The sequence below is a fragment of the Clarias gariepinus genome, chromosome 13 (genome assembly GCF_024256425.1).
Source record: "Clarias gariepinus isolate MV-2021 ecotype Netherlands chromosome 13, CGAR_prim_01v2, whole genome shotgun sequence".
Classification (NCBI taxonomy): domain Eukaryota; kingdom Metazoa; phylum Chordata; class Actinopteri; order Siluriformes; family Clariidae; genus Clarias; species Clarias gariepinus.
The window spans coordinates 11,578,359-11,604,078 of NC_071112.1; the positions used below are offsets into that span (position 1 = coordinate 11,578,359).

General features: G+C 38.2%; 1 protein-coding gene across 1 annotated transcript in view; it reads right to left on the reverse strand.

The window, feature by feature from the left end:
- Nucleotides 1-2,976: 2,976 nt before the first annotated feature.
- Nucleotides 2,977-25,720, reverse strand: part of esrrb (estrogen-related receptor beta) — a 49,022-nt gene continuing 26,278 nt past the window's right edge. Inside the window, exons 5-8 of the mRNA XM_053509166.1 lie at nucleotides 22,430-22,540; nucleotides 21,417-21,578; nucleotides 8,233-8,502; nucleotides 2,977-5,855 (exon numbers count right to left, since the gene is read on the reverse strand). Coding sequence (XP_053365141.1) covers nucleotides 5,611-5,855; nucleotides 8,233-8,502; nucleotides 21,417-21,578; nucleotides 22,430-22,540 — 788 coding nt within the window. The 3' untranslated portion in view covers nucleotides 2,977-5,610. The remainder of the gene's footprint in view (nucleotides 5,856-8,232; nucleotides 8,503-21,416; nucleotides 21,579-22,429; nucleotides 22,541-25,720) is intronic.

Below are 25,720 nucleotides of genomic sequence, written 5' to 3' on the forward strand. Positions count from 1 at the left end.
TTCTTAGTTAAATTTACCTTTTATTTTCCTTTCATATTTATTTCCTATTCATAGTCTTTTATTTTAAGGTCACGGGCAGTTATCTAAGCATTTCATTGGATATCGTACTATGTATGACTGTGTATGTGACAAATAAAATTGAAATTTGAATTTGGCCTCCACGGTCACTAGTTGGGCAACAGAGGTTCCTAGATGGATAAATACTTATTTATTTGTTTATTTATTTTCTTTTTACCATGAGTAACCCTCTCTCATTTTCACTCATTCTCCATTCCTTATCCTGTCCAGGGTCACAGGTGCCTTTCTCAGTGAACTCGGGGCATGAAGCAGGGTACACCCTGGATGTGTGCCAGGCCATTATACTGTAGGGCACACAAGCACATGTACACTCACTCATACACTACAGGGAATTTGGAATCACCACTCAGCCTATTCGCTTTCCTATTATGCAAACACCACATTCACAGACCCTAGGCAGGAATCAAACCCTCGACCCTGGAGGTCCGAGGCCATAGTGCTAACCACTGTGGTACACCCTGGAAGGGGTATGGGCATGCAAACTCCAAGCATGGGGAGAACATGCAAACTCCATGCACATAGAGACGGGAATCAAGCGGAACCAAGGAACAAAGAGTAAAGCTCTTCTTTTTAATTAATATACATTTATATTGACATACAGCTCACATATATTCAGTAACCACTTTTCTTGTATTCAGGGCCTATGCTTGGAACACTGGGTTAAGCAACACATAAATACACACCTAATGGTAACTAGAGCATAGAGCAGTCAATCTACTTACCTGCATGTTTTTGTGAAGTGGGAGGAACACACAAACACTATCCTGATCAGAGCTGTGAGGTGGCGAGCTACCTGCTGCATAAACCTGGTTGTATCTAAATTACATCATCATATATACATCATACTATTTATAAGTATTGCCAAAGTCACATATTCAACATGCTGCGTCACATATTTGTACTGTATTCAAGAGATAATTTTAAGTCTGCCGCATGTCTTCCCACTGTCAGAATTACAGTTTGTGGACGATATGCATGTGTCGCATAATTTCACACCTCTACTACTAAAGTAGTTTTACTGTATTTTCCTGGTGAATGGCCAGAACAGCAGGTTTAAAAAACATTTGTCACCTCATAAAGACATACACACATGTACAGTACGTCGCTATGCAAAACATAACAAAAGAATATTGCTGAGAATGAGTTACAAAAAAGAAAACATTTAAGAGAATAGAAACGTGGCAGGGATGCCGAGACGAGAAGGAGAAACACGGGAGACTGATGAGGGAGCGAGGCTTATATTTTATTTCTGTGCCACAAGCTCTCGGGGGACGCTCGCACGCTCCGTTTTCAATCCTAAGTGTAATTTGAGCCATTGCTTTATGCAAAGTGTATACTGCAGCTCAGTTCAAACCCAATCACTCACACTGACATGCAATTCTTTCTCCAGCCATCATCAACACTGAGAATAATGGAGCTCAGTTAGGAAGTATAAAGGCCTTGAACACATACTGATGGGGACTGCATCCTGATGAATGGTAAACTATGAGTGGGACAGAGGGAAGCCCTAACATTGTGAATGGCTCGCTCACACACACACACACACACACACACGCACACACACACACATACACACACACACACACACACACACACAAATATACACGTTATAACACTAGTGAAATATGCTTGATTATTAGTTGTGATTCTACACTGATTATCAAAATCTCACAAAATAACTAAAGGCATGACAGTGTTTTTTTTTTTTTATTAGAACTTCTGCAGAAATGAAAACGATTTTTTAATCTGTGCTTTTATTCTGTGATTATTTATTTATTTATTTATTTTTTATTCTGTGCTTTTATTCTGTGATTATTTATTTATTTATTTATTTGGTTATTTATTAACATTGCCACCTCTGAATTGCTTAATTTGTATTTAAATCTGCATCTGTACATCTGATTTGTGACAATGTCTACTATTGAAAAGACTATACAAATAAAATTGCTATTCATTAGGCATATTAACAGCTTTAAAGAGTAGAGATTAACGATACTGGTGTCGATTTTAGGAGACAACTGCAGATTAGTTAACTTTAATGTAAATGTTTTACCAGATAACTTTATTTCCAATAAACAGGTCACAGACTAAAACATTTTTATGTTTAAAAAAAGGAAATGAATTCTTTATGATCTAATTCCAGTTAAAGCTTTATACAGGATTCACTGTTTTTTTTTTTCTTTTCTTTATAGTAATATTTTTCTCTCTAAAATCCCCAGAAGCAGTTTGCAATAGATTTTACATGCTGCCTTTTACAGTAAGTGTGTGTGTGTGTGTGTGTGTGTGTGTACAGTAAGCGTGTGTGTAGATAGGATAAAAATGTTATTTTTAAATAATTCTCTGCAATGTTGGCTGAAGATTTCAGATTTTAAATTGTATGCATCGTTTACATTTTCATGATTATTTATTTATTTATTTATTTTTTATAAATGCTGCTTTGAATCTGTGGAAACTCACACTCTTTCCCCCCCCCCTCTGCATCTAACCTGAAAGGACAAGCTTAAGGCCATCACATAATACTCAGGCTCTGTTTGATCTCTCAGTACATGCATGGAATGTGAATTTTCAGGAATGTTAGGTTTCAGTAGAAAAAGTTGGAATCTCTGGACGAGAAATCTATAGGCTGTCCAGAGCGAGACGCTTTAGAGAATAGTAACCGCGCTGACATGTTCTGTCATCCCTGGAGAGCCCACTGATGCTTCGAGAACTGTGCCAGGCCTTTCCATATCACTGAGCTTGTGGTGTGCTAAGTACAGTGTCTGGTGTGTGCTCGAAACAACACGAGAGAAACAGACACAGTACTTTGGGAGTATATCTTTTCTTTGTTCCTTTTTCTCATTTTTGACATCCAAAAAAAAAAAGAAAAAAATTAAAGAAATGTGACACATGAATTCTTGAATGAACAATCAGAGATATTATTGTACAGTGTGACCAAAGTGATATAATACACACAATAAATATATTTTAGGAGAAAAGAAAATCCCTTTTCCATTTTTTGTCATTTTAAACACAGTGGACCAATTCTGACTGGAGCATGCTTAAAGGGCTTAGACAAGTGGGATTTTTTTTTCTTCGACTGTTAACATTAACATTAGAATGATTCATATAAAAATGTGATATTTATTAAATGTTAAGGAGTAATTAAAGGTTATAATGAAAGTACTGTATACATGAAGCTCACACTGGGCTTTCATAATATATATTTTTATATAACGTAACATGACTGTTTAAAAAGACTTGATTTGTGAGGTGGTTAAGTGGATGGTATACGCTATTCAAGTAAGTAGGGTACATACAGATAGACCACAAAGAGTGTTTATTGAATAAGCTGGAAGCTTTGAACACAGAGAAACCTTAAACTCCATGCTGGAGTCACAAACACAGTATGGATAAAAACCTACAGTACTGAACTATTTAGGAATAGTAACAGCATGATTGTAGTCAGAATTGGTCCTTGTTCTCACCCACATCATCTGAACAATAAAATGAAAAAAAAAAAAAAAATGCCCTGTATTATATTGTCCTTGCTTGTTTGGCTGAGCCGCTTCCACACAAAGGACTGTGGCTACTTCAAGTTTAAACAGTTTTATTGAACAGGTGCATGCCTATTCTCCATTAAGTAGCCAATGAGTGTACAGCAGAATTCTCCTTGGCCAATGATATAGTGAGTGAGCTGGTCACCGTCACCCTTCACTATGTCAGTTCCTTTGATCACAGTATCAAATTGTGACAGTGCCACAATTTATAACATCACATAAAATGACATCAGTAGTATAAGCCATCCCTTCCCGAACCGACTCTCTCAAATGGAGGAAAAAGGGGGGTGACAGAAATCTACAGTACTGAACTACATTTCCAATCATGCACCACAAAGGTCAAACAAAACAACATGGCGGCTCTCTATCGCGCGCAATTTACACAGTTGCTCCGATGTTGCTCTCAGTCAAGAGTAGAGTAGAGTGATGCCGGTGGTTTTTAGTCATCCTTCATGGCCACTCGCATAGTTGGAAACCTTCGGAGGGGGAGGATACGGAGGATAATTAGCTGTTTATGCTCCGAAGCCCTTTTAGTAATCAATGCGTCAGTGCTGTTGTGACAACATGGGGTCAGGAGCCCTCAGTGTGTGCACACACTATTCTTCAAGCTTCTGCCACCTTTGCAGGCCTAAAAATATCGCTGGTGTGAAAAACCTGCACCTGCTGTTCACCTTCATTCGGATACATTGCTATAAAAGTGCCGCGACTATAAAAAGTCCTGGTCACTTCTAAAACAGGCCGAGCAGATGCTGGGCACCTTTCTTTCTCTGTGCGGGATGGCTTTACCCATGGCTTAACGCGCCCAGAATAGTTCCTTTGACGTACGGGCCTCTGATTGTTTGAACATGGAATCTCCTGGACTTATGCCACCTGGCATAAATCATTTAATACCTCCTCCTCTGAACCTCATTCCCCTCTCCACAGCCTACCCCCCTACCAATCCCTCACTCATCTTTCACTCTGCCCAAATCAGGCCTGTTTGTCAGCCTGCCAGCTAACATTTAGCACCAGCTTACACCGCTGACCAAATTTGGGCTGGAGGAAACATCAGCATTGCTAACGACCATCAGCGAATGGGCACAGTGCAACAGGCAAGTGGTGCGATTTATTGCTGAAATGCACGCACTTGAACACATGATGTATGAAATGTTATATGAAATGTGTTCTAATGGCAGCAGCATTGCGAAGCAGTTCTATTACATTCGTACCATCAGCTCCCTTTATTGCTGAGTTACTACACAGTAAGACGACTGACTACCTGGCTCAACTAGTTCGTTTCAACACGTTTACCAGTTGTGTCACTTTCTGTACATGGTGTGATAAAATCCTTGCTGCACGTTCACTGTTCTGAAGAGGTATATTCAAGAACATTTAAAGAGAAAAAGCTCACATTTTATGATTTACGTGTCTTCTCGTCCCTTTGAGCAGAGCAAGACCACATGGCTGCCATCCTTCCCGACATGTGCCAGTCATTATTTAATCGCCGTTTAATGAATATTTACAAGTCCTGGACAAGTCCTTGGGGCTGAACAATCACATGTAGTTGACATGCGATGCTCCACATGTTACATACTGGTTCTGATTTAATCATGACATGTATAGAGTTAGATTTTCAAAAACTTTAAATAAAAAAAAAAAAAAAGCCTGACCACCTCATTGAGAACACTCCGACTTAAAGAGATTTCTTTCTTCGTACATAATCACAGACCAAACAACAAAAAAAAATCATTACTGTACAAGTACATAGGATTTGTTATATATTTTTAAACTCTTCATCATTTATATTTATACGGAGTTTTTATTTTGCTTATTTTTTAAGGTTGTTCTTTAAAAACTTCTCATGTCCGTGAGAGAGATAGAGGGAGACAGAGATTTGAAAAGACAGAGCGGAGAGAGGTGAGTCTGTAACTTGCTTGTCAATCAACAGTGTGTCTCTCCTCTTGTCTCTCCTCAGTTAGTGTGTCTCTAAAGTCCTGGCCGTCCTAGCCCGGCCTGTTCACACCTTGGCCTCCAGCATTTCCAGGAAGAGTTTGTGCATGGGCACTTTGCCCTGCACCTTGATGCTGTAGAAGTGTTGCACGGCCTTAGTGGCGGTCTGCCGCAGCAGGGGCAGGGTCATGAGCAGCTTGCCTGCCCGCCGCGGGTCCTCCGTGTGCTGGCTGTTCTCATAGTCCTGCAGCGCTTCATGGAGAGCGTCCTGCAGCTTCTGAACCGCCTCCACGTCCTCTATGTGCATGGAGTCTAATGATGGAAAACACACACACAATACATGCTCGTTAACGCTATGTTTTATGTACAACAGCAATATATTTTCTCAACAAACACAAGATGGCACATTTAATGAATAAAACCAAAGTAGGTCATGTTTAAGTGACAAAATTTCTTAAATCAAAATTTAACCCAATTTTTTACAACCTTTATTTTTCAGGGCATGTGACTTCAGTATTTTTTCTACAATAGATGTGATGGTTCAAATAATAAAAAATATAAAAATGATTCGCCTCTGCAAATATATTTAAATAATTATGGCCTTCTCATGAAATAAAAAAAACAAAACAAAATGTACACTTTATGATTACTTTTTGTGTATATTTCCTGTTGTGTCTTATGTAAACATTTAGTCTCAAATATTTTTTATATTATTTATTATTTACAAATAAATATGGGGGGCACAGAAAATATTGCAATGGACATACTGTTTAAAGATACATAAGAATATGTATAATAGATCTGACCTGTGTTTCTGAATACCACAGCACAATGAACATTGTAAAATAAGAAACTGAAACACGTATTGACTGATTAGAACTTTTCTTTTCAGGAAACGGGTCTCTGACTAATATATAACTGCTTTGTCAAATATTGTTATTCTAGAAATGAATTAATTAATCTATGTAGCTAAATGCACAAGGGTGGTATCATAGGGCTCAACCCATCTCTTTATCACACTCACACACATGCACTAGTAGTGAGACACACAGAGGGACACTGAGACAGCAGTTGTTAAGGGGTGTCTGACACCTCAGATGAAGGATGTGACTGGCTGCCTGGCTGATCTCACCTTGGTGAATATTTCACCATGTGGGACAATAAAAAGGAAAACAGATTTCAGAATTCTAAAATTCATTGAGTGGAACAGCTGCGTTCCCAAGACCTTGAGATATTTCTCACCCTGACCATTTGAGACACTTAATGGTGAATGGCAGAGTGTTTTTGAAACAAGAGAATGAGGTGACGACAGTCAGTAAGAGAATAAAAAATTAGCGTGAAAGTCGATGCATTACGCAAATGAAAAAAAAAACTGTTATGAGAAAATGATTAAACACTGTTACTCTTGCTAACGTTGCTATATGACAGTGACATGCAGTGGCTTTCAGTGACTTCACCTGTGAGAACTAAACACATTACACACACTTTTCTTGTGCAATTTGCTTTGATACAAATACTTTACAATGTGATAGGGTTTATTCTCACATGCATTTCCACATGTGTTTTGGTGTGAGTGTGTGGAGCAGGACAGATAGAAATAAAAGATGGAACATTGGTATATTTGTGCCCAAGAGATAGAGTGTGTATAGGGAGCATTAAAAAAACAACTTTGAAGAAACAATTTCCTTGCAATCCATCAGAGAGGCCGCGTCGATACGATTGATAAACTGCTAATTACAAAATCAATCGCTATGAATTTTCACAGCTGTCAGACAGAGGCACTCCCATGAGAGCTTTTGCACAGAGCCCTTGTTTGAGCTCTCGGCACGCTCTGCTCTTCCCCCCATCCTGATCCTCCCGGCTCCACCTCTCCGCAAAAAGGTCTGTCATCCGAAAGTAAAGCAAAACCCACCCTCAGCATTTTTTATTTTTCAAGCAAACAAAAAGAGAGGCATAGTGAGAGAGTGAGAGAGAGAGAGAGAGAGAGAGAGAGAGGGAGGGATGGAGGGAGATAGAGGAATAGAGAGTGCTTGCTTGCGGGCTCTGTCCAGACATTGATCAGAGAGGGACAGACCGTGCCTTCTGAAAAGCATGCTGTCGATACGGGTGCCTCGTCTTCTCCCCGGAACAAACGAGGCCCATCACTCCCTGATACTCATTCCATTCGACTTAACACATTTTATTGACAGGCCCTGTGCTCCTAATGAAATGCTAAATTTATCTCCTGTGGCTGCAGGGCCCTGTGGCTACTGTTATGGAGATAGAGAGAGAACAAATGGAGGAATGCCACAACACGGAAGGCGTTCAATTAAAAGCTCAGCGCTCCCTCCTCCCTCACTCACTTTCTCTTTCTGTGTGTCCTTCATGTTTATCTCGGCTGTATCAATTCAGAAGGCCACATTAAGATGGAGCAGATTACAGAACATTCAGGATGGAGTCTATTCTTGGGTTATTTTGTTCAATACAGGGGATCTCTTGAGGTAGTTTTAAAGTTGAGGCAACCATTTAACCATTCTTTTCTCACACAGAAACATGACAGCAAGCAAAAGTTATTAATTAATAGAAGTATTACTTCCACAGCCAATGTAGATAAACTGCATCAATATAAAACTTATAATCTATCCTCATATTTTCTGGCCTATATATTATGTGTGTATATATTATGCCCTTAGTGTGGCCTCATCTTTACCTGAGTTGGCGAGAGCGATAGCCTTGAGCGTGACAAACTCCTCCTTCTCCACCTTCAGTTTCTTGTACTTGCGGACAAGCTGCAAAATGGAGACAAAAAGGTCTAGCAGGCCCGTGAGCCGGGAGTGCTCTTCGTCCATCACATAGTCCTCGGCGTAAACCAGCTCGTCCTCGTAGGGCAGCGAGCGGAAGACGATGCTCAGGATCAGAATTTCCATCCAAGCACTCTGCAGTAAACTCATCTGATCTCCCAGAGACAAGCTGGAAAAACCTAAGGCACAGAAGAGAGAGACGGTGTTTATTTTGCCACGTCTGCTCCAGAGTTTGGCAACACTGTTAACAAGAAAGTCTTACATATGAAAAAACCTTTAACTTTACTGATACTTTTAAAATCTATTCAGCGGTATTGCCAAATATTTAATCGTTTCAGAAGAAAAAGAATCATTCTGGAAATTTTTATAAAGAGTCTGAGAGCTGCAATGAAATGTGAGGTTAAAAAATGAAAACAATGCCTGAGTGAGGCAAATCACTAAGCCCTGGCAAGTTAACTGATTTTAAAGTGGTTAAAGAAACAGTGTGTCATGGGGATGCACTGATAACCATCTCACCCCTTTTTTCTCTGCCCTCACCTGTCGATAAACTCTTCCTCCTTCCCCCTTTTGCCAGCACTGAAACCCCCTCCCTTCTTTTCTGTCCCTCTCTCTCAGTGCCTGCCAGGCATCTCCATCTTGACACTATATTAGTGCTGGTTGCAGCATCTGATGATTAAAATGATTGCTTTTACAAGTTTACTATTGCAGTCCTGTCTGCTCCCACGTGATTAGGAAGGTGATAGATCACAGTATTGACTGGGTCACACGGCATGCCTTCCTCCAATGTTTTCCGCCTTTCATATAAATGATTTGATTGAGGAAGAGTTGAAGAGGGTGATGTTTATCTGCTTGCCGTGTGACACTTTGGAGCGGTGGCAGGGTGAGTGAGAGACATAATGGAGGAGAGAAGAAGAGGCAAAGGGAAAAAAGGGGGTACCTGAGTGTTTAATTTCCCTTATCAGAGGGGCGAACACTGACTGTGCGTGCTGGAGGATACATTAATTAACAGATTGCGATCAGCGCTGCAGGGACCCTCACAATGTGAAAGGGAATCAATACGGCCAAAGTAGAGGTGGCAAAGAGAAAAGAGAAAAGACAGAGAGGAAGCCTGGCAACAAACTTATGCATAAATCCGCCCAACTAACCGAAGACTAACGATTAAACACTTAATATGTCTAAACAGTTGCTAGGCATCATTTATTGTCTGCTTTGCTATAATATAAAACATCTTTTTACGTGCAGTGTATAAGCACAAGGGAATATAATCACATGCAAATACATTATTTGAAGTAAACAGACAATGGTAAGTATATATATATATATATATATATATATATAAACAAAAAATAACCTTCCACTATAGGCTGGCTACACCCACTTTGGGTATTAAATACAATTCTAAATACACAGAGCAATAAACAGATAGAGATAGAGATAATGGTATTGTGTTACATGTCTAATGCATATGCAAAGCAGATACATCAGTACATGAACCTTGCATGACAATCACAAACACAGCTTATCAATGAGCCATGTTTCTCTCCTTGAACTAGACAGGATGAGCAAGGGTGTGCATTGTTCGACATGCACAAAAACACAAGAAAACATCCTGAGCTGCACACATCCTCCAACTCTACACGCCCATCAGACTCGGCTGCCAGCAATTACACACACTGAAAGGCCTGGCGTTTAATCGTCTGTTACGGTTTGTTGTGAGATGGTGAAATGCGGAACGGTGCATGCTGCCCACCCAGACTCTCTTTCTCTCTCTCTCTCTCTCTCTCTCTCTCTCTATATATATATATATATATATATATATATATATATACACACACACACACACATCCCTGTCTTTCCTACTCTCGTTCCTTCCACAGCACTGAATTATCACTCCAAATAGGATCTTGTGTTTTTCCTCGCGTCTTTTTCCACTCAATTTAATCAAGTAATGAAGTGACTTTCCGACTCTTCAGGTCAAACAGTGCTCAGGCCTTTTCACTTCTGCTGAACCTTGCTGAAAAGCACAAGTAGCTAGTGATTCCTGCTCTAATAAAATTTCAATATTTACATGTTAATTTCCAACCAATTGACCCTGTGTCCATTGAAAAAACATGACACAAAATCAACAGACCTGGAGGGCCTGGCTGCAGCATCTTTGGCACTTAAGCAAATACAGTGCTTTCTGTCAATGGCTGTTAGCCTTACAGACCAGACATTAACATGATGCTTACTGTCTCATCTTTAGTACTGTTGTTATTTAAGTGAGGAAAAAATATTGTCCTCAGGTGAAAGTAAAGGAAAAAAACGCTTCGTAGTGACCATGCATGGTAATAACAATTAAATAATGTCACACAACTCTGAAAACAATCCTACGGATATAAAAAATATATACAATTTGTGCATGTATTTCAAAGCAAACCATTATTTTGAAAAAAATTAGTTTATCCACTGGTATGACAACAGTATGACAGCTTGCTTGGTTAAAAATGTCTGAACGGGCCTTAAATGTATAATTAGTCTATGAGGATTTTGCACACAATGAGAGCACAACTATCTCCACCATTTTAACTCTTTCTTGTGTTTGACATTTGCATATTTAATAAACTATTATTTCCTGTGTTAATTATGCATGTAAATCAGTTTTAATGAACATTCAACAATGACATCTTTGACTTAACACAATATTTGCGACTCATTATAAACTATCCTGTTTTTGGCCAGTTTTCTAATTCCGGACATTGAAATTAAAAGTCCACCATAAAGCGATTACACACATAATTCACTTCACACAAACACAGCAAAGAAAAAAATTATTTAGTATCCAAGCCTTTCAGTTTGCAAGACAGCCAGTGTATTCTGGCCCTAATTTTGAATCTGCCTGGTCAGAAAGAAAGAAATCATGGGGTCGTAATACACTGATTACACTCACATATTGTCGTAAAAATGCATTAAACCAGTTATATATACCACTATATCGTATGATGGTCGAACTGTGGTAGTATTATTATGCATAGATAAGCTTTCTTTATTGCTTTTATAGTAAACTGCTGAGTTTTTTATATAAATATTATTCTGATATTTAGTAATTTTTTTATGTATTAGTTGCCACTAACAAATAAATTAATTAATTAATTAAATTAAAAATGATTTCTTTTAGCAGGATATCTACATGTCCAAGTAAAACAGGTGACGCTGCCCGTGCACTCCCCAGCATAAATTCATATCCAGACTAAAATGTTTTTGAAAACTCAATTTATCAAGTCTGTGAACAAATCCCCTGTGTGGTCTATCTTCAACACTAGTATAAAAAGTAATCAGTTTTTAGCTTGTTTTTATGCAGCTCAATAAAGCTCATCGCTCGAAACAGCCGCTATAACAAAGACAGGCTCGGTTGGCTCTCTGTGACATATTTCATACTCACTGACTCAAAGTCAGTGTTTCTGAAAAGGGGGGGGAAAACACAGCTCTGCAAAAGAAGAAAGAATTTTATAGCCCCAGAAGTCCTTTAAAAATAAAATAACAGCAAAACAGCAACTTTTAATCCTAACACATTTACAAGCTTACATTTGAAATAGTATTTCCTCCTCGACCTCATGCCCTTCTCACGTTATGTGGAATTCAGCACTGCTTATGTTTACTTGTTTTTGGGGTGATAGACTTCCTTAAATTACTGTTTAGTACAACTGTCCTCCATGGAAATAAACAAAATACGCTTTATTTTAATGTGAGATATAAAGACGAAATGCATAGGTGCTCCCAAATCTCATCATTCAAAGATATAAATATTCCCAAAGATATAGGAGCCACAGAGTGGCATTTGCACATACCCCCTGTTCTGTGATCAATCAGCAGGATGTGTTTTGTCATTTTGTCCACCAGAAGAGGGGATGAAATTAAGTACTGCACATTCGTGTTGAGCGGAACTTCATATTCATATTAATTTATTATTGTTTCCTTATCCCTGAGGGCCATTAGCACTGCTCATAAAAAGAGATGTAATTACGAGGTATAGTGGCCCCCTCCAGCTGCACCCCCTCATATTTCACCCTCAATCTGATGAGACAGTGAGTGTGCAAGCAAGAGAGAGCGAGAGTGAAAAAAAAGGGAGAGAGAGAAAGAGAGAGAGAGAGAGAGAGAGAGAGAGAAAGAGAAGGTACATTTCAAGTGTGTCACCAAAAAAAAAAGAGAAAAGCAAAGGAAAAACAAAGCAGATAAATTACAGAGAGGTAGAGTGACAGAAAAGGAGCCATAAAAAAGAGAAAAGGCTTCACTTCCAGCATTTTAGACAGAGAACTGCTCTATCATGGGTCCTAATCAGAGAGACCAGCCTTACAGACTGAAAGGCATAACCAGCTGAAGGCTCTTTTCCACTGTGTTGTGGCTTCACCTGCCGTCTTTATGCTCCAAACCTTTTCACTGTCATTTTCACTGACCACATTTTCAGTTAAGTTTACATTCTATATAAATGTATATAATAAAGGATTATATAAAAAATTCTAAAGGTATAGTGGCCCCCTCCAGCTGCACCCCCTCATATTTCACCCTCAATCTGATGAGACAGTGAGTGTGCAAGCAAGAGAGAGCGAGAGTGAAAAAAAAGGGAGAGAGAGAAAGAGAGAGAGAGAGAGAGAGAGAGAGAGAAAGAGAAGGTACATTTCAAGTGTGTCACCAAAAAAAAAAGAGAAAAGCAAAGGAAAAACAAAGCAGATAAATTACAGAGAGGTAGAGTGACAGAAAAGGAGCCATAAAAAAGAGAAAAGGCTTCACTTCCAGCATTTTAGACAGAGAACTGCTCTATCATGGGTCCTAATCAGAGAGACCAGCCTTACAGACTGAAAGGCATAACCAGCTGAAGGCTCTTTTCCACTGTGTTGTGGCTTCACCTGCTGTCTTTATGCTACAAACCTTTTTACTGTCATTTTCACTGACCACATTTTCAGTTAAGTTTACATTCTATATAAATGTATATAATAAAGGATTATATAATAAATTCTAAAGAGAAAGAGCGTAAATGTAAAATCATCCAATTGTTACAGTTCGCAATTATTTATAATTTGTATGGCAAAATCATTATCAGTGCTTGAGATCAAAAATTTGACAATTAGTCTATACAGAAGAGCTAGACACATGCTGAAGTTGATCAAATTGCTTTTCAGTCCACATTAAATGCAACACAATCAATTTGAAGCCAAGATTATAAAAAACTATAGGAACATCTAAAAGTTATTTTCAATTTGATTACTAAAATCATTAAAGTGCCAAGTAAAGATGCTATATTTAAAAGTCTTGGCTTTCACCAAACAATAAAACAAATCAAGGCACACAATTTCATATTAAGCTTCGATATACAGATCTGTGCGAACAGAATAAATTAAAACAGAAAGTCACTTCAAGCTGAGATCTACAGTATCAGTGCTTTAAATGATAAGAAGCCCATTAGACATGAGCACATGCCAGGCTGATGGGTCATTTGGCCAGTGGAGTGTGAACGATATGAAGTTTCGTAATGTTAAATACAGTAATCCCCTTGTCTTAATCTGCTGTCTCTGACCTTCTGACCTGACTCCACTGCGACTTAGTCTTCCCCAGAGAGCCACTGCCTCCACTGGACATTATATATCTCTGTTTAGCTCAGTGACAGGGAAGAGATGAGCCTTAATCAGTCATGTAATTACACTTCATTTATTTCTGCTGCTGAGCAGATTCACTGGTTAATGAGTAGCCATGTCCTATTGACTACTGCATAAAAGGTCTGTCCAAAAATGGCCCAATGCAATGTGTTGTTTTATTCTCACCAAAAAAAAAAAAAAAATGTAATAAATCCAAGTTGGGCTAAGTTTGCAGATAGCCAGAGTCTAGGGTTTGATCCTGAGCTTGGGTTATTGCCTGAATGGAGTATGTGCATGTTCATTATATGTGTAGGTTTCCTTTGGGTTCACCGGTTTTCGCCCACCTCCAAAAGGTAGATTGGTAACTGGTGACTCTTAATGGCTCCAAGGCATAAATGAGTGTTGTTATAAATGTATTTGTTCCTGGAACCCTTTAATAGACTTAAGCCTCCATCCAAAGCGTATTCCTACCTTGCACTTTGCGTTCCTTGCATGAGCTCTGGTTTCACCGAGACCCTAAAGATGAATAGCTTTCAGTGGAAAGTGGTGGGTGAGTAGTAAAGAGTATTAAGCTACTGATCAGAAGGTTGTGAGAGATAAAATCCCAGCATTGCCAAGCTGCTACTATTAGGTCCTTGAGCAAAACTCTTAACTCTTAACTGCTCAGTCTCATTGAGTCACAACTGTTAGCTAAAAGCAACAATCAAATTAGTAAATTTAAGTGACTGATGAATGAGAGGGAAATTGTTGTTATTGTGTGATGGTTTTTTCGCAGGAGTCAATGTGCACATACAGCTGCAGACCACCTCCATGCGCATAAACAAACTCTGCTTTGACAGTGCTAACACAACAAAAATAGATCTTGCCCTTTCTCTGAGTGTAACCCCGCCCAGAGGAGCAGATGTCCCTTGCATGGTCCCGGAAGCCCCCCTTCAAATCTCCATCGCTGCATGCTGCATCTCAAGCGTGGGGCGTCAGGCCTGGGCCTACACCTGATTGCTCCATCCATCTTGATCTGGGCTGCTAAAGCCTCCGTCAGTGGGTAAATTGAATATACTAAGGCCTGTCTGTTGGTGTCTATATTTAATAAAGGCCGCTGATGAGGTGCTGATTTATCGGCCGGCAGTATTCACACTCCATTACAAGGAGATTACACAGCTTGAGAGGGATCAGCCTCTGCAACACAGTAAGGAGATTTCACAATTTAATGGCAAAGAGAAAACAGCGAGCTTTGGGTGGGTGAGGAGTGGCGCGGGGTAAGATAGGAGTAATCTTGTGCCATGAGGTGTGTGCTGAGATATGATAGCACTAAGCTTTGTGAGGTGATCATTTTCAATACATTTGTAATACTAGAAATAACCTACCTTTTCTAGTAAGCTTAAAATTTGGATTTGCATTTTAACCAAGTTTTCAATTATTTTGAAAGTATGAGCCATTCGAAAAAAAAAGAAAAAGATTCAATGTGTATATGCTCATATAAAACTCTTATAGATGCCGCTCATAAAACACGAGGCATCACAGGACAAGAATAGCTACTATGTGGCTGTGACAAGATCATGTGGGAAATAATTCTGCAGACTCTCTCAGCCCAGAATTCCCTAGTGGAAAAATCCTGCCCTGAATCTGGGGCTTGGAGGCAGGTGACTAACAGCTGTCTAATGTGATGAAGCAACTGGGTTGCACAAGATGCAGAGTATAAAATCTTATTCGAAACCATGGTACATGGCTTTATCAATCAGTGTAGTCAGAAAGAAAAATCTGATCTATGACACTGATAAGTTGCAATAACAGCATTACCAGTATTTTCCATCTTCATTCTTACCATTTTCACTGTAACAGACTGGTCTATCAAGTACTTTTTTTTTTTTTTAGCTGGAGGGAGTCTGTCTTTGTACTTTTTTTCAAATCGGTAACCAGCTTCACTTTATAGTGTGTCAGGGTGTAAGTAACTACAGTAATGCTCCTGTCAGTTGGACACTGTGAAATTTGAGATGGAGAAGAACAAGCAATGGCTGTATGTATGTCAAAGGTCTTTAGCACCACAGGAGTAAAAAAGCCATCTGTCAACATTTCCCACACATCGACCTTAATAAGAAAAGCTATGCCAGACGTCACTCAAACTATTTACAGAGTGCAGTCATGCACTGCCAGGTCAACCAGTCCTGAGCTGTTCAACTCGGGGATTAATTATCAATTCAATTTATGAAAGATTGGGTAAGAACTGATAATACAGATTAGCTGTCCAGAATGGTTAGATGAGCCGACAAATAGAAACCTACAGTATTTATGTAATAAGTGTGATTAATAAAGAGCACTTTAGGTTAGCCACAGCATGTATAACATCTAGTAATGATGGGACCAGTCATAAAATAATGCAGCACAGCATTTAAGAAACAAAGAAACAGCATAAGATTATAAACTTAATTAAAGATGTCTTTTTTTTTTTATTTAAAATGCAAGCTAACAAAGACCTTCAATTCAGCTGTTCCACAAAGCCACACCATAAAGCACATCATTCACTAGACCCCCTGGATGACAGATGAGTTCAGATGCCTCCTTCTCCTAACAGAATAGATGTTAGTGATGCTCCATACTTTTGTTTTTTGCTTTTGTTTTCCTGTTTAAACAACATGGGGCATGGCACACACTTCAGTTTCCCCCTTTTCATAGAAATCTAGCTGGAATTTGCAGAAGAATTTCATTATGGGGATACCACTATATGTCGTGTAGCCAGGAATTAATTTCTGTGAAGGGATAATAAACTATACTATGATTAGAACATGATCACTACAACTAATTGCAACGCCCTTGCATTTTGGGTAGATGCCTACGACTAGGAAAAAGTTTATCTACTTTCAACCAATTTTTCCATATTAATGATGTTGCTACAAAAACTCCACACATCTATTGAAAATGCTTAACATACAAATAATTGAGAAAAATGTCCACAAACAATATAATATCTTAACATCTCATCACCACTTATTTTTCCTGCAAAAGCCTCCATTTCACCAGCTCTTATCCTGACACTCAGATCCACACACTCTAGTTTTTTGTAGTGATACAAAAAAAAAGAAGAAAAAAAGCATGATTCTGACTGGTCACGTATGTTCCTCACTGTTTCCTACAATAGTAGCTAGCAGCCAATAAAATGCAGTAAATAAACTAAGAGGCATGTACTTTTTTTTAGGGCAATTAAACATGGAATTGTAATTATATTTTTTTATGAACATCATTACAGCTAAATATCTACAACACAACATTATCTGGAACATACTGTATATTAGTATCTTTAATCATCCATGAATTAACATTTAAACTGATAGTATGAAAATGCTATGATGGTATAAAAATTGCAATAATGCATTTAGAAGTTGCATTATTTGTATTTTGAATCTATACAATGTTATAATCTACTTACTTTGAACACTAATATGAATTGCAGATCATGTACACACTCTCAGACCCAGTATAGGTGAGGATGATTACACACTCCAAGCATATCTCTCAATCAGTCTGAGATGAGTGCTGGATACAACCAGTCTAGAGCAATTTTTCATAACCCGCTTTCTCAAATGTTATTCCTACAAAACACACAATGAAAAATCAATTGGGGAAGTTAAGTGCCAATTTTCTTTACGTATAAATTGTTACCTTTGGACGTTGGTCATTGGCCATCAGTCAACATCCTAATCAATGTTCCCCACTTTATAATGAACTGTTAATCTTTTTTAATTCCATCGCCAAAGGGCTAAAAATCTATCAGAATGTAATCAGTAGCCTCACAGTGGGGAGGAGCCGCCACCCGCCTGTTTGCTATTAGGGTTGAATCATAGTGATACAACAGTGATACAAAAACTCAATCAGCTTCCCTGTGCAGCAGAGAGCCACTGGGGAGAAAACTGAAAGCACAATGTAAATTTAACTCCAACCATATTTTGAGACAATTCCTTCCAATTTTAATAGTTTACGATTTGCAGAAACTGCAAATGGCTAATTTTCAACTAATATATATCAAATACTAAATTTAATGTAAAAATAAGCAATTGGTAGATATTTAGTTATAGGGATAAAAAACAATCTAATTACCTAATAATAATAAAACCCAATCTTACCAATTACACAATCTAATTATAAGAGTGTTGATTTCAATAAATATGAGGGCTGTCAATAGACCCATTTGTGAATCTGTGTGTTGTTATGAAATTAATACATTAACACACACATTATTCTCTTCCATTGTTTTGTCAGTTTGCTGGTCTGGAGCATTCAGGTGTGTGGTAATACGGAGCCAAGAGGAAAAGACATAAGCATTGTTCTCAAAGTCACAATTGCTGTCTCTCATCAATCTGGAAGGGGTAATGCTCAATGCTTAGAGTAATGCAAAAAAACCAAGAGTTACATCTCAGACCCTACAGGCCTCGCTGATCATGTTATTGTAAATGTTATAATCCTTGACAGTACAATTAGAAGAAGACTAAACAAGTATGTCAAAACTGCATCTGAACGAACCACAAGGCTATGTCCTATAGACAAAATGAGAACAAAGTGGAGTTATTTGACCTTAATGTGCATTGGCACGTTTGAAGAAACCAAACAACATTTCAGCAGAATCACCACCATGACGACTGCAGCCACACGACAATAAGTCAACAATGAACTTCTCTGTATATCAGGCAAATATGAACCCATCTTTCCGACAGCTAGAACTAAGTCAAAATTGGGTTATGCAACAGGACAATGATCTGTAGTATAGCAGTAAATCAAAATGGCTAAAAAATCAATTAATCAAGGTTTTGGAATGGCCTAGTCAAAGTCTAGACTTCAACCCAACTTAATGCTGTGACAGGACCTTAAGAGAGCTGTGTCTAAGTGAATGCACAAAAACCTCAATAACCAGAAGCAATGTTGTAAAGAGGAATGGGCCAAACTTCCTCTACAATAATGTGAGAGACTGATAAAGTCAAACAGGTAAGGATTACTTCAAGCTATGGTGGATCCACAAGCTGTTGAATTATAAGGGTACTTAGTATTGTCCAAATGTCCTTTTTCTATTTGACTTCATTTTCATTAAATAAATAATGGCACAATGTAAAAAGTTATACAGTAGGTTGTTTTTACACAAAACATCTACAGTACATATGGGGTACTAACTTTTAAATATGAATAGAAAAAAATAGCAATGGTACTAGAATAAAGAACTTGTGATGAATATATAATATATAATAATCCTGAAAGGGTAGTGGAATAACCAGCCTGTGCTGATTCATAGTGTGTATGAAGGCAAGAATATGTAAAAAGAGTTGTATGGCAGTAGGAGGGGACTGTGTTATTGGGTCATTAATGTCACTTGCTGTGGCTAATCTTCTTGGTAAACTCTTTCTGCGCTGACACAGCACTACGCTCCATGTGTATGAGTGTGTGAAGGAGCATGACTGAATAGGGATCAAAGTCTTCTTAATCTCCTTACTAGATAACATTTCACAGAGCTTCTGATTACCATCTTCCCAAAAAGGTGTCGGGTGTGTATTGAATCTTTCTGTTTTTTTGTTTTTTTTTTATTACAGAAATGCTCAAACATTGCAAACGTAATTAACATGGTCATTGATATAAACAAGATACTGTACATACAAAATGTAGCTTAAAGGTAACATTGCCTCTCACAGACTCTGTTTTATTGTGGATTCCAGGAAATATATCATCCGTACTAAAATTACTTTGCACAGTGTGGACAGGTGGTAAAACATTGGAAGCACTCTAACCTTATACAAAAAAAACAAAAACAAAAAACTCTGTAATACAATCTCCTGTCATAATGTCATAAAGAAATAACTGATTTAGTCTGAATGAAGCAGTGCTTAAATTTTCTTACATACTACTTATCCAGACCAAAGCTCTAAACTAAACTTTCTAAAATGTAAACTCATCTTCTTACCCTATGTAACAGCAATATGCTCAATTTAATTTAAGGTTTCATATGTCAGCAGTAGCATTGCTTGAATTTTGTATTTTAAAAGTAAAATAATGTCAGCAAAACATACTTCAGTTGTATTAGGTATATTAAGAAGAAGTGCATATATGAAGTATCCTGCTGTATAGTGCACCAAAATTCACTGTCTAGCCAAAGAAAGTCACCACCTGGATTTAACTAAGCTAAATATTTAAATGATTAATATGGTTCAGCTTGCAACAAGTAATTTAACCCTAAATGATGTAGTGAGTAGCTTCCCATTTCTTAAACCACTACTGTATATCCGAAGACATATCCTATGATGCTACTCTGTTTCAGTAGAGTCAAATTGTTGTCCTGCATCAAGGAAGAAAAGCAACTAAGAGGATAACAAAAACTACTAAAATTTGGTTAAGAACTGTAAATGCATTATTATAAAAACTGGAAGAATAGTGGTCGGAAAAAACATCCGAGGTTGTTGGGATATCATATAAATGCTTAGTGAAATCCGGTCGTAATTCACAATTCGTAGAACTCATGGCTGTGTTAACAGCTGTGTAGCGTTAAGAAAACTGCGTATCAGTGAAGCTAATCAGAAGAAAGGCTCAAATTTGACACGGAGTATAAAGAATGGACTCTGGAGCATTGAGAAAAGGTCGTGTGGTCTGATGAGTCCAAATGTACCCTGTTTGAGAGTGATGGGGCACATTGGGTGTACAAGAGAGGCGGATGAAGTGATGCCTAATGTACAAGCCTGTGGGGACAGTGTTTCGATCCGGAGCTTGCTTCTCTAGGTTGTGTGCAAAAAAAACAAAAAAAAAAAACATTTTTTTACCTGATACCTAATTAAACTGACTGATCTGGTTTTTCCATCGATGGATTTTTTTCTTTCTTAATTGCATAGGCATATGTCAAAATAAAAATGTCAGGACTCGTTTGGCTCAAATTGTGAAAGAGTGGTTAAGGGAGCATGCAACATCTTTTTGACACATGGATTGGATACCACAGTGTCCAGACTTTAACCCCATTGAGAATCTTTGGGATGTTCTGGCAAAGACTTTACGCAGCGGTGCAAATCTCCCATTATCAATACAAGGTTTTGGAGATAAATTAAATATAAAGTTTTGACACTGTGTAAGCTTATTAGCCATAATCAAAGCAAAATGTGGTCCAAAGAAAAATGTGTGACCTTTAAAACATATAACAGTAGCAATAACACAGTTATTTCTAATGATTTCAAATCTGTATGAACATGAAGCATGGTTTTATAATGGATCAGATTTTTGCACCAGACTTTTGGTCTACATGCCACGAATTAAATGTATTATTACAGATGCAGAGGTAGAAGTTTGCATGGCAACAGCTCTCCTATTCAACAGACTAATAAACTGATGTTTCACCTCTTTTAATTGAACAGAAAGTTTATTAGTATTAAACTATTTCAAGAAAGGTTTTTCATTCTCATTCAACTACCCAACTACCCTATTTTTTCATTTGTCTGCATGTACTGTATACACAGCTAGGGCGAACTCACCTGGGATATGTTTGGCCCAGCCGATGATGACGACCAGCTCGCGGTCAGCGAGATCACACAGTGTGGTCAATGCCTTGATGTCACTCTCAGGCATCGTGGGATCTGGCATGGCATAGATCTTCTCTGGCTCTGCTACTAGCAGGTGGGACACAATCTTTGTCACTGAGGAAGAAGATGAGCAGAAGAGACGCAGAGATATATTTATATATCTATATATACAATATATTCTGATTACTATTGATCTAACAAATCCTAAAATAGGCAAAAAGTGAGCATAAATAATCACCTCATATAAATAAGCATTTCAACACATAATCATGTGTCTGGAAATTTTATAAGCTATACTGCCATCGTGTGTGTTAGTCGGTAATTATACCAGAAACTGAATTGCAAATTATAATGTCAGGTCAATAAATTTTAAAAGAATCTATTAAAAATATCATGTTAATAATGCTGCACATTAGTGTGATGATTTCTATGTTACTCTGCAGAGGTCTTAACAGGCCATTAATTTAAATCTGGTCCAGGCAGCACAAAGAAAATGAAAAAACAAAACCCAGCAACAACTGAGTATTGATTCAGGAGACTTGTAAATATGGAACAATGTTGTATTTGTGAGCTTTCCCTGATGAAAAAAGAGGCAGCCGAGCAGAAAAATATCACCTACTTCCACGTCTGTGTTGCTCTCTTCTAAAAAAAGTCTATGTTTCAGTCTGTGTAATAGAGTTTTTCTCGGTGTGAGATATATACACATAAAATATTCACATTTATACTGGTATATGTACATGTAATAAGAGGTTTGTAAGAAACAAAAAGGCCAAAAAGCCCACAACAAAAATTCTCACAATGATGGCACAGTGTCAGTGTCCTTAAAATCACACAGTCATCACAAAACTACAGTGTTTTCACAGCTTTAATTTTTATTTCTAGGTAAGTAATGAAGAGTGTGTGTGTAGGAGAGAGTGAGTGAGAGAGTGAGAGAGAGAAAGAGAAAGGAGAGGGAGAAATCCTACATGGTTTCTTTGCTGGAGGTGGTAGAGTGAGGCCTAGGTAGGCGCTGTTCTCTGTGTCAATCCTCCTCTTATACTTCTGTCTGCCTCCTCGGACACGATCCAGACGAACTCCTGGATGAGTGCAGAACACCAGGTTATAAACACACTCCTTATCCTTTATACAAATGCACTTAAAAAGTCGACAAAGCACAAAATGGCAAGCACGATAACAGTAACAAAAATGTTTTTTCGTCACAATTTAATTTAATAAATAACTTCATGAAAGATTAGCCCATTTAATATAAAATAGCTCTGATTTGCAGGGAATTTGTGAGATGCAACTCGCAATTTTGTAAATCCAGAATCTGCTCTGCACACATTCCTTCACACACACTTAAAATCCTCCCAGGTAACATGATCAGAGTGTAAATAAGTCATTTCATCTCCTTAACAGTCATTTAAAACCGAAAGACAGAGAAAGCAGAAGTACTGTACAACAAACATGCAAACAAACCCTGACCTAGGTATGTGTGTGACAGGTAGAGAGAGACAGAGACAGACAGAGGTAGTGTGCAGAGGCAGGCTTGTGCTTGTTGTGGTGGAGTGTGTCACAGGAGTGGCAGTGCTCCATATGTGAGAGCAGTCTGCTGCCTCTGCTCCACTGTCCACCACACAACAAACACATGAATATTTAAACGAAGGTCAATGATCTCACAGACCGGCCTTCTAATTATTTAGCTTTTCTGCAGAGCCGCTGAGCATGCTAACCACGGAGCTGAAACACTTACTCATTTCTTATACACATAGCTCAGCCAGCACCTATATACCCGTGCACACATTACTATGCTGTGCTGTATACACACACACACACACACACATGGTCCAATAAATCAGGCTGGTTTTATTTAAGTAACTCTAGCAGGATGAGTGTAGAAGCTTATCAGTGCATTTTCCCTGCTTCTCTACTGGAGTCACTTCAGAGCTAATGTACTGCAGTAAATGCCACAATGCTCATCACAACATCTGTTATTTATTATTCAATTATTTGATAAGAATGTTAATACACATTTATATTTCATACCATGCAAATCCGTATCTCTGTCCTCCGTATAAATGCATACTGTTACGAAAAAAAAATCTAGTTCTATTTATTTCAGATGAGTTATTAACTCATCTGTAAGTCAAAATTACTAATGCTTGAGATGAAATTGAAAGCATCGCAATGTTCTCCTGAGTTTAAAGCATGGTTTAAAGCTCACTGGTTTGAAGCATGTCCAACTACTTGAGCTGTCGTACGGGGGAGCGCTTGCTAAATGATTTCATCATGTTAGAATCGCAGAGCTATGGGAAATAAGACTGGACTGTTACTACAGAAAATTATGCTAATGTCATCCTGCCATTAGTGTGAAAAAAAAAATAAATCAACACAATAAGCATGAACATCTCGGAGAACAACCTCGGACGAGGAGGAGAAACAGAGCTAGAGGAGAGAGAGAGAGAGAGAGAGAGAGAGAGAGACACTAGTAGTAAAATAGTCCACAGCAGCATATAGTAAGATGAATGATGTTAAGTTAACTGTTTATTGTTTTTAAAAACGTGTGGAAACAAATGACAAAATCAAAAACCACTTTTTGTTGTAAAGTGTGCATTCTGGATATTTTCCAAAATGCCATGACATTCATCAGTTATTTCATTTCCCTTTGATGACCAGTTTCACTTAAAATAATCACATACACAACAAAGGACAGCTGAAACAAACTGCATTATTGTTTTACCAGAGGAACGAGCTGATTTCTGCTACTTATATAAATTATTTGATTCCCTAGAAACACAAATCTGATTAGAATTGTCTTTCAATTTCCTGACACTGACAACCCACTAACCTAATTACCCACTGGTCCCTATGGTACATCCCTTCCTAGCAAACACTGGGAAATCATTTGACGGTTGCTAAATCGCAGTAAAAATCTCATTTCTCCTAACTGAAACTTTAATTTCACTATGATAATCGTGAAGATGAGCATTGCAGAACAGAGAGAGAGAGAGCAAATAGAAAATTACAAAGGAGATGATTACGCTGTTTATGACATCACCATCTAACATCTAACATACTGCACTCGTGCAATATTAAATACGAATTGGAAATCTCATTAAAAAGAAAATATATTAAACCTGTGTAAAACACAGATAACAGGTGATCTGTCAAAGGACAGAGATGACATATTTCACGTTATGTTATGGGTACTTCCTGTCCCTTTAAATGTCTTGTTGTGCATGTGTCCCAATGTGAGTCCTGCACTCTGAAACATCCATTGCTCATCTCTATGTCAAATGTTAGTGTCAGCCATGGCAAAGCCGGTGTGAAGATTCCGAGGTACATGGGTGCCTGTTTTAATTAGAACAGTGCCCGCCATAATTAACAGATGCTGACAGGAATTAAAGCTTGGCAATAGCTAGTCTCTCTTACTCTCAGAGAGGGTCAGTGTGTGTGGTGTGTGTGTGTGTGTGTGAGAGAGAGAGAGAGAGAGAGAGAGAGAGAGTTCTTTAATGGAAGATTAGTGGCCTATCATAGGACTATCGTGATCTCACTAATCACTTCTTTGCAGTGATAGAAGGTAAAGGCAACTGAGCACTCACCCATCAATACTCCATTTTAAATAGTCTTTTTGACCAAATTAATAAACTAAAAAAAAAAGATATATTATTGATCTTAACATAATAACCTCATAGAGCATCAAAAGTGACTATAATTAGGATGATTAATACAATAGATTAATATTAAATACCAAATGCAATTGATTTTCTTGGTCTTACAAAGCCAACGTAAGTGCAGTGGGAAAAAAAAACAAGTCAGGAAACACATTTGGACAGTCATAAAAGAGACATAGAGGAAATGACGAGGTAAACACTGGACACCAGAGATTGCTAATGCAATGCCATAGTGTGACTTCCCAATAGTTATCACAACCTAAAAACAGTGCAGACATCCAGATTATTGGAGACATGCTGAAGCACGAAGAAGGAAATAAGCATGTCATTCTCTTTTCTTGTTCTTCGAGCATTGCTTCACTCAGATGAGACTACAGATACAGCAGCTGTACGCTTAATTAACAAACACGTGCATTTATGTGTATGTGTGTTGTATAGATTTGACCCATGCTGCTGGTGCAGAGCAGATAGTGCTTGGCTCTTGGGTGTCAGTTCTTCAAAGCAACCGGGGTGCCAGTGGAGAGAAGAACGGCTTAAGGCCAAAGCGTTTGGCATTTGCATGGGGATTATCCCCGTGCTCGGGGCCGGACAAGGGCCAGCTGA